Source organism: Phoxinus phoxinus (assembly GCF_949152265.1).
Source record: "Phoxinus phoxinus genome assembly, chromosome: 5".
NCBI classification, from domain to species: Eukaryota; Metazoa; Chordata; class Actinopteri; order Cypriniformes; family Leuciscidae; genus Phoxinus; species Phoxinus phoxinus.
This window is the reverse complement of record NC_136880.1, coordinates 35420318-35430767: the sequence shown is the minus strand read 5'-3', so window position 1 is coordinate 35430767 and position 10450 is coordinate 35420318. Positions and strand designations below refer to the sequence as shown.

The 10450-nt window shown below is 38.7% G+C and overlaps 1 protein-coding gene across 1 annotated transcript; it reads left to right on the top strand.

The window, feature by feature from the left end:
- Window positions 1–548: 548 nt before the first annotated feature.
- oc90 (otoconin 90) lies at window positions 549–10295 on the top strand (the record flags this gene model as incomplete). Its single annotated transcript, XM_079613387.1, has 15 exons — window positions 549–651; window positions 787–849; window positions 1008–1203; window positions 1692–1798; window positions 1970–2092; window positions 2467–2532; window positions 4324–4374; window positions 4666–4785; window positions 4929–5048; window positions 6427–6513; window positions 6612–7805; window positions 8123–8221; window positions 9089–9260; window positions 9450–9556; window positions 9670–10295. The coding sequence occupies 15 exons, from the start codon at window positions 549–551 to the stop codon at window positions 10053–10055; spliced, it is 2994 nt and encodes a 997-aa protein (XP_079469513.1). The 3' UTR covers window positions 10056–10295.
- Between the last annotated feature and the right edge of the window lie 155 nt (window positions 10296–10450).

Below are 10450 nucleotides of genomic sequence, written 5' to 3'. Positions count from 1 at the left end.
TGCAGGTGAGTGAGTTCATCACTCTGAAACTGACATTTAGATGATAATTATTCTCAGTTCCTGCGATTTTTACAAAATCAGCATATTAGAATGATTTCTGAAGGATCATGTGACACTGAAGACTGGATTAATGGCTGCTGAAAATTCAGCTTTGCCAACACAGGAATAAATTACATTTTAAAACTTTAAAAAAAGAAAAAGTTAATGTAATATTTAAGGACAAAAATACTTTTACACTTTCAATATGAAACTGTAGCAACAATTTAGTATCAAATTCTACAATTTAGCATTTTCAAAATGTGCATTATTCTTATGTCCTGCATTTGTCTTATCCATTAACCCAATGCATATGTTTTAAAAGCGTTTCTTTATTATTTAATTCACATTTGTTGCATAAAATAGACCTCGGTTGTAAAATATATTAAAAAAAATTATTTGGAGTTTTTCTTTGGGTTTGATATGTTGATTTGTAGTGAAATTGAGTGCATGTATAATTTTGCTGATTTTTCAAATTTACATTTTTTAACATACAATTACCCAGTTCTTATATGTATTACAATAACTGGGTAATACCGAGGTACTTACCCCTGAACCTACCCCTAAACCTAACTTTAATCCATGTAATATTTACATTAACCTACTATTACTTAGGTAAGTACACGTAAGTGCACGTACTGTAAAATAAAGTGTAACTATTCAGTTTAGAATGTTATGGGGATTACATATGGGAATACAACATTAATTTACGACAAAGAAATATGGAACATTTGTACTTTCTCTGTGCAGTTCATGGCACTGCAGTTTTCTGCCCAGAAACAAGTGACCTCAGTTCTGATGAGCTTCTGATTGGTGAGTGCATTCAACATAAACAAACAAATGCACAGGATAAATTAGACAGATTTTTTTTTTAAATACAATTTTAAATAAATAATAATATAATAACATAATAGTCTGTATTTAACTACATACACAATCATTTATCTTTAAAATATATGTGTGTCGCACAGGTTGTCTGGGTGTGCGGTTCAGCTGGCTGTACTCTGTGTTTGATGACCTGCGGTCAGTGCTGGAGTTTGCGGTCAATCTGCGGTGTGAGACTGGACTCTGTCCCGCGGACATTCAGAACCACGGACATTACTGCAGCAACGCAAACACACGGGGCACCGCACACACACACATTCCGCCTGCCGACACACTCGACCGGTGAGAGCACACGCAGTGAGAGAGAGAGAGAGAGAGAAATGAGAAACGGATCAAATTAGACTCAGGAGGGGGTATGAAGATTTTAAATGGATGTATTAACTTCACAGTGGAGTCCACACTCACTTATCGCAGGCTCTGACCCCTCTTTCTGCCTGTTCTGCTTCTCTATGCAGTTGGGGAAAAGAGATTAAAATTTTTAACATGCAGAGCAGTGACGTGTAAAAAAACAAACATGCACTTTATATTAATGTGCATGATATATTAAAATAAATGCACACATTTAAACATAAATTAATATAAATGCCAACATATAGCATGCTCCCACCTGGGCAAGGAACAATTCTACAAAGCTGTTTTTCATTTCCTTTCATTGTTATTTTTTTGCCCTATTATTCTATTTTCTGTAAAGCTACTAAAATGTATAATGCTAAATACATGCAAATAAATGTATTTGAAAAAAATTGAAATGAATGTGATTGTGTTTGTAGCTGTTGTCTTAACCACTGGAGATGTTCTCAAGAGCTAAAGGACAGAAACTGCAGTCGCAGGACACCCATGTACAACAACTACACCTGCAGCTATAACTCCAGCTGTGGTAGGTACACTTAAAACATTTTCATTGCAGATTTTTAATTTTCAAAGAACCTTAAAGGAAGGTATTTCCATCAAGGAGCTACAATTTTGATCACTAGCATTTATATGGTATGATTACACTGTTATGTGGAGAAAATAGTTAGCTGACCTCAGTTGCCTCCAACTTCTGCAGATACGTTGGATATCTGTGAGGAAGGATTCTGCCATTGTGATTGGACAGTTATAGACTGCATCAGCTCCAACCATGCAGTCGCAAAACAGGATGGAGATAACCAACCAGTCACATCACAGACAGGTAACAGTATTACATCAGAGCACAAGCACCTTTACCTTTCAAAGATGAAATGCAGTCACTAGATCAGGGGAGTCCGATCCTGCTCCTGGAGGGCCATTGTCCTGCAAAGTTTAGCTCCAACCCCAATTAAACGCACATGGAGCAGCTAATCAAAGTCTTACGCATACTAGAAACTTCCAGACAGGAGTGTTGAGGCACGTGGGAGCTAAACTCTGCAGGACAGTGGCCCTCCAGGAACGAGTTTGGACACCCCTGCACTAGATGTTCACAGTCCTAACAACAAACCGACATGTCTGTGGCATGAGTGCTGATATATATTACATGACAGCATAAAAAAGTATCATTAAGTCATCTCTCTTTTATGTTCCATTCAGTCCCTCCGTTTGTGACTGATCTACCTGATAATGACACCTACACCAGGGATGTGCTCAATGGAACAGGTGAGGCTGTTGAACCCCACCCCACCCCACATTACATATTGTTTGACATATTGTTGATAGAAAATGGATGTTTCTACATTACAATTTAGAGTAATCTGTTATCAGATGTGACTGTGTCTAAGTAATGCCCATATGTCAGAAATGTACAATTCTAAGATAATACAAGTCATGCAGTTAGCTAACATAATTTATTTAATTAGGCAGAAACAGTGAGCTCATTAAAGCAATTATTTCAAGTTGTGATCATAATGATTATAATAGAAAATTTGGCAGTTATGTATGTTGACTCAGAGTTGGCGTCATCTGAGGTCCTAGCAGGGGTTGGTGTCATCTCTTCACAGGTGTTGAGTCATCTGAAATCTTTGTAAGAGCCTGAATCCAAACTGGTGCTGGCATACGCTCTAGTTTTGAGATGCATTGTGTGAATGTCTGGCTAAGGAGATGTGTCTTTAATCTAGATTCAGACTGGGAGAATATGTCTAAGCCCTGAACATTTTAGGGAAGGCTATTCCACAGTTAGGAGCCAAATGCGAAAACGCTCTACCTCCTTTTGTACCCATCTGACCGTTGGCATTTAGTTTATTTAAATGGGGGTATTATCCCGTAAGTTAACGTCAGTAAATTATGGAGTGCTGCAAGGGTCTGTTTTAGGCCCTCTGCTATTTTCAACATGCTGCCCCTTGCTATAGGTACTATCAAAAGTCCAGACTTTTGTGATTTTAAAGAGCATGATGGAATGTGGGGCGATAGAAGATCAGTTAAATACACAAGCTAAACCATTTAGGCCTTTATAAGTCAGTAGCAATATTTTGTAATCGATACAGACCTTAATAGATAACCAGTGTAGAATAAAATTTGAGTTATTGGATCTTTGAGTTATTTTCTTGACCTGGTAAGAACTCTAGCAGCTGCATTTTGGACTAGCTTGTTTAATGAGGATGCAGGACAACCACCAATAGTGCATTACAGTAATCCAGTCTCGAAGTCATGAATGCATGAACATGTTTTTTGCATCAGAAATAGATAACATTCCGTAGCTTATAATGTTTTTGTAAAATATGAAATATAGTTTTCAAAAGACAAGTTGCTGTCTAATGTAACACCCAGGTCTTGTAGAGGATAAAGTAAAAGTACATTATTCTAGATACAAATTGTATTCCAAGAGATTCTTTGTACAGGTTTTTGGTCCAATAAGTAATACCTCAGTCTTATCCAAATTGAATATAATTTTATTTTTAGCAGAGTAGCAAAATAGCAGAGGGCCTAAAACAGACACTTGCAGCACTCCACAATTTACTGACGTTAACTTGGATAATACCCCGTTTAAATAAACAAAATGGTAACGATGATCTAAACCCTCTTAATGCCCGTCAGTGAATACCATTGTAATCGATCTAAGAGTATGTTATGATCTATAGTGTCGAACGCAGCACTAAGATCAAGTAAAACTATTGAGATGCAGCCTTGGTCAGAAGCTAGAAGCAAGTCATTTGTAACTTTAACAAGCGCAGTTTCTGTGTTATGATGGGGCCTGAATCCTGAATTAAGACCGCTATACTAATAAACCAAGTTTCTGTAAGGCACAGTGCATCAAAACAGTTTTTTTGTGAAATCTCTCCCAGGTATTTGCAATACCTGTATTGCTTTTAAAATGTGTTATATATACTTTATAAATGACTTGATTTCACATTCGTGTATCAATGAAGAGACCAGCCTTGCTGAGAGAGCGAGACGGACAGAGAGAGATTTAGATATCTTGCTGATCAACTAACAGTGTAATTTGTGTCTCAGACAGGGTGGAGCTTTCTCCATCAGACATCGACATGGAGATCATGTTCTATGGTAATGCACAGAAATACAGGATTTGTTGATATAAATAAATAAATCTAATGATTTTTAAGTAGACTTGATACGCTTGTATATATTATGTATATATAGTACTGGAATAAGTAAAGACTTTAGAAATATTATTATGAAAAATAAGAACATGTGTGTACAAGGTAAAAATCTTACTGGATTATTATTATTTTTTTATTTATTTTTCTGTGCAAATAAAAACTCCATAGGATTTATATATACAGTATATATATATATATAAAAAAAATCATATACAAAGACCTCCCTCTTTTACAGATGTAAATGGCACATTGAATGAGAGTATGAGCAACTTCACCAATGATGAGTTGGTGCTGGTCAACAGCTCTCAGAGCAGCAATATCCAGAGCATAAAGAACCCTGGGATATATCAGTCAGGTAACATGCTTCACTGAACTTATATTTTGTCTTTTTTCTGTAGCCCAGAAGACGATTTCTCCCTTATATTGCAAGTTCTGGTAACTCGAGTAAGCCTCAGCCACCTAAATAATTCCCTGATCTAAGCTGAACTTTATCTTTAGGTCCAGAGGAAGAAGAGAATGAAGCAGAGGAGAGTAAGTTGGACAGATACTCAGAGAGGGGAAGTACAATTCAGAAAAAGGAAGAGGAGCCAATAGAATATGAGGATGGGGTCTCCAATGGTAAGAGATAAGCTAAATTGAGTAACACCAACAACACACGCACTGTGTTGGTTTGTGCATTTTGAGTCATTCACAAACAAATTCATCTCAGCTTGTAAATAAAGGACTACTTTGAAATTCCAGCACACTCGTTGCTAACTGTTCAAAAACACCTGATCAAATGTGATAAAATGATTCTAAATGAAGACAAGTCTTTAAACCCCACAGTTTGAGTTCAACTGAGGCTCTAAGCATTTATATTGCATTCATTTTTGCTGGCTTCTTCTAGTTCTTAGTTAAGCCATTTAAAAAAAAGAAAGAAAGAAAGTCTATATACAGTGGCTAAATATGTAAATTATGAATCAAAGGCAAATAGTAAACACCAAATATCTGCAACAAAACAAATTTGGTACAATAATTACTCAAAACAATATAAATTAACAAAATAAAAGGATATCTGTTTGGGCTGATACGGATTGGTGTTTTTTACTGTTTTTGTCTATATAATGAAAGTCAATAAGGTTTAAACCAGTAACAAAGCTCTCATGTTCTACCCCCTAAATGCAGCGGGACAGTACGCAACAGAAGGTACATTTTTGTGTAGGGTCACGGAATATATTTCCAATGCTATTAATATATGTAAATAAACATTTCATCATAAAGGGTTAGTTCACCCAAAAATTACTCGCCTTCATGTTGTTCTAAACCCGTAAAACTTTCGTTCATTTTTGGAACACAAATTAAGATATTTTTCACAAAATCTGAGCGATTGCTGTCTCTCAGTTTACAGCTACACAACTACCACTTTGACGCTTTAAAAAGTTCCTAAAGAGATCGTAAAACTAATCTATATGAATTGACCGGTTTAGTCCAAATTTTCTGAAGAGACTCGATCGCTTTATATGATGAACAGATTGAATTTAGGCCTTTATTCACATATAAACATTGATCAGCGAACATAAACAGAAGCTCAACTGTATGCTTGACACGCGAGAACAAACCTCTTGAACCTCAATGGTTCTCGCACATCAAGCACGTGCAAGATTCAACATTCTTGACCTTTCGTTTACCAGATCTGATGTGTGAGTTGATATGTTTATATGTGAAAAGTCATCTAAAGCAATTGTGTCTCTATTTGGACTAAACCACTCAATTCGTATGGATTAGTTTTACAATCTATGAACTTTTAAAAACGTCTAAGTGGTAGTTGCGTAGCTGTCAACGGAGGCACAGAAATTTCCCAGATTTGATTAGAAATATATTAATTTATGTTTTTATATGTTGAAAGTCTTACGATTTGGAACGACATGAGGGTAAGTAATTAATGACAGAATTAAATTTTTTTGGGTGGACTAACCCTTTAAGACCATAACCTGTGCTGCTACTTTCTGTATTTTAGTTACTTCTGTGCTGATGACTGAACATCGGGGCAGAGACAAAGAGGAAATCCTTACTACCCACAATGCAATGGAGTGGAGCACAGACAGTGAGCATGTCTTATCATACTGAAAACACATACGCAAACGACCTCATTAAAAAAAATTCTGCATGTTTTCTGACTGTAATATTTTGGTTTTATGACAGATGAGCTGACTGTTAGCATAGCGCTAACCACAATAACAGAATCACAGACTGTCACCGACGTACCAGATACATACACAAACACGCATTCAAACACACACAGTCTTCACTATACACCCCACACAACACCAACAACATACACACAATCTGACCATCATTCATCTGAGGACGACGATGAGAGTGATAAAGACACCTTTCATTTAGCTGCAAGCAAACCTGTCGCAAACACACCTGCACATACTACACACACTGTAAAATCCGTGACACACACATTCGGTACACATAAAACGAATTACTCAAATGACGACGCTAAACCGTATGTCAGCCCACCTTTAAACATCCTAACAGAGGAAAAGAGTGATGAGTCAATGGAGGAGAGAGAAGAGGAGCAGGAAATGACAGAGAGTGACAAAGAAATAGAAAAACATTCAACACAAACTAATCAAAGCTCTTTTATGGTTCTGACCACACCCACTAAAATAACAACCAATCAAAACACACTTCACAAAACAACCTCGCCCACTGCTACTAATAAAAACACAGTGGCTGCAACCACTTCTGTGCAACTTCCATCTATGAGAGAAAGTGAAGAGAGAGAGATACGAGTTGAAGAGATGGAGAGAGAGAGTGAGGAAGATAAAGAGACAGAGAGAGAGAGCGATGTAATAGTAAACCCACCAAACAAGAGTCAGGAAAACAGCGCAGAAAATGGCGACTTAAGCGCAACCAAACCGACAATTCAAACACAAGCCAACACGAAGCCATCTCCATCTAAAGAGGACGAAAGGCACAATATAGAAAGCAAGGAAGATCTACAAAGCGATGAAGAAGATAAATCAGTCAATTCCCAAACAACCACGATCCCATCCAGGGTCAGCGAGGTCAGTCCATACATGTGGATAATTCCAGCACAGTTCCTTAAACCTGCCATACACAATGCATCACCAAGACCAACGGTTTACCCAGCTGCAAAACCAACTAGGAACAACAAGACCACATCTACAGTTCACAAGCCTGTCAGCACACGGACCACAACCTCAGAAACCATCCCTCATCCCCAGAAACCACCCCGTCCCGTCCTGGATCAGTCACCATCATTGACCACTACTGCTCACCAAGAGTCTGCTGAGGAAGAGGAGCAGGAGGAAGAGGAAGAAAAAGAGGCATCTGACAGCTCACAGGAATCAGAGAAAATAGGTAACCGTGACAATCCACATCTGCAACTTCAATACAAACAATATGATTTAGCCAAGCAGGATGTGTTCCTGGATCAACATCCTTATATCAACCAAACAGGCCCAACCTTCATAACATACTCATGAAATCAGATGAAAATGATGATAATCCTGTTCCTGAAATCGAATTGGTTAATCGGTATGGTAATGTTGTACCAGAATGTTCATCCAAGAACATGTACTGCTTGAGCAAATTACGTTAAGCTATTATCCAAACACTCCTGCAGATGCGTCTGTACAGCAGAGAAATCAGTGTGTGTGTGTGTGTGTGATTCCCAGAGTCTCACCGGGTCCGGAGACGGGCAGCACCGTTCTTTGCCTGGTCTCTACTGGAGGCCGCTGGACTGTCAGACCTGCAGCAGCAAGAAGACTCTAAAGGTGAGAAATTTTAAGAGAAAGAGACCAAAACGTACATATACAGACCGATAACAAAACATTGAGCCTGTGTGCATGTGCAGTTATAATCGAGCAACAGTAGGTTTTTGGTTAGTCGAGCTAAAGTGTCCATCTCTCTGTTCAAGTATATATATATATATATATATATTACGCAATGTGTTATATATATATATATATATATATATATATATATATATATATATATATTACGCAATGTGTTATATATATATATATATATATATAACACATTGTGTAATTGAACATTTGAAGAATTAAAGGCAGGGTAGGTCATTTGCTATAGAAACATTTTTTGTTATCCTGGTTGAAAGTCTCTTCACATCCTGATAGCAATCACTAAGTTAAGTGGTCTAAATACTTGTATGTATATATATCAGCTGTGTCATGTGTAGGACTATAAAATGTTCGTCCAATCATTGTATTCGGACCGAATGCAATGATTGGACGATTTAATACAACGTCCCAGCTCGAATTTATGCGTTTCAAAGGCAACACTATCAACATCGAAATGAATCTGCAGCAGTCAGGTGATACAGGTCAGTGCTCTTTAGGCTGTTTCTGTTTATTATTATTGTAATGTTCGGTGCTTTGAGACATGAGGTAGTTTAACACCTTCTCTCGTGGCACTTCTGCTTGCTCCCTGCTGTACGTGTTCATGTGTTTTGGAGGAGGCGTGACTTTGGAGACGCTCTGAAGGGAGGGCGGGATCTTGTGCGTTCAAAGCTAGCTTGCTATTGCTAACCTCTCTGAAAATTGCCTACCCTACCTTTAAGGCAAGACCCCATAGATGAATAGGGTAAAACAACGTACAGTCTGTGTGTGTGTTTGTAGAGTGCAGCAAGTCTTTCCTCCAGTACAGTGCATCTGGACAGGTGTTGAGGGACATGTCTGCTCTGGGAGAAATGCTGCACTGTCTGACTGGACGATGTCCTCATGAGTATCAACACTATGGCTGCTACTGTGGACAACAGGGGACAGGAAACCCCGTAGACCAACTGGACCGGTCAGAACACACAAAAACACACATTTATACACCGGCAAAAACGCTGGAATCTCTCTCTCTCACACACACACACACACACACACACACACTGACTGGCAGTGTATGTAAAGAACTTTACTGTAATTGTGCGGTTAAATTCAGTGCTGAAGCTGTTGTGTCCTGACTGTCCTTGACGTGTCTCTGTGTCAGGTGCTGTTTTCTGCAGCAGTGCTGTTTGGAGCAGCTTAGTGCGATGGGCTGCAGAAAAACCAGAAAACTCAATGCCCAAATCAGCTGCCGAAAAGGAAAGCCTCGATGTACGACATTACACACGTGAAAGCATGCAAAAACCCTTCATACTTCGCAATTAAGAAAGTTTTTTCACGGAGGTCGGTTTTATGTTAATGATCTTGTTGTGTATGTGTGGCAGGTTCAGGTGTGAGCGTGTGTGACCGGCTGCAGTGCGTCTGCGATCGCTCGACTGCCGAGTGTATGGCGGCTTCACACTTCAACCAATCAGTCACCTCCTCATGTTCCGGGCCCCGCCCACCGTGCCTCCGAGAGCCTCATTCCTCAACACAATCAGCCAGTCAGGACACCAGTGAGGAGAGCAATGAAATGACCCCATCACGGCCTCAAATGAACACACAAAGCCAATCAAACACGCACGTTAAACCCACACTCAACAAGAACCCCCTACACAGCAAACCACAACTGGGCACCAAAGAGGAGGAGGAGGAGCCAGGAATGGAAAAAGAAGAGGAGGAGGAAGAAAAAGAACAAGAAGAAGAGGAGGAAGAGGAATTGGAGCAGTAGGAGGAGGTGGTTCTATAATGTTACATTTTCAGGGAGCTCTCAATGATAGAGGAATCAGTAAGATGTAATCTTAACTCACTCAGTGTCCAGTGGCAGATCTGCTGCTTCTCCTCCGCTTGTGTTTGATCTGCTGAAAGACTGCGTTTTTGTGCTGAATCGTGAATGCCAACAGTTGTATTTTTACAGTAAGTTTCGCAGTATTTTTTTATCCAATTGTAACTGATTATTGTTTAATTAAAAATAAACGCATTTATTGTTTATTTAAAAATGTTGAATCCACATAAAATATGTTGAGGTTACAGGAGACCGTTTAGCCAAGGCTTTATGAACTTCTTTAAATCTATAGAAATGTTGGAGATGTGGCAGGCGATCTGGGTTCAAGTCCAACCAATTTT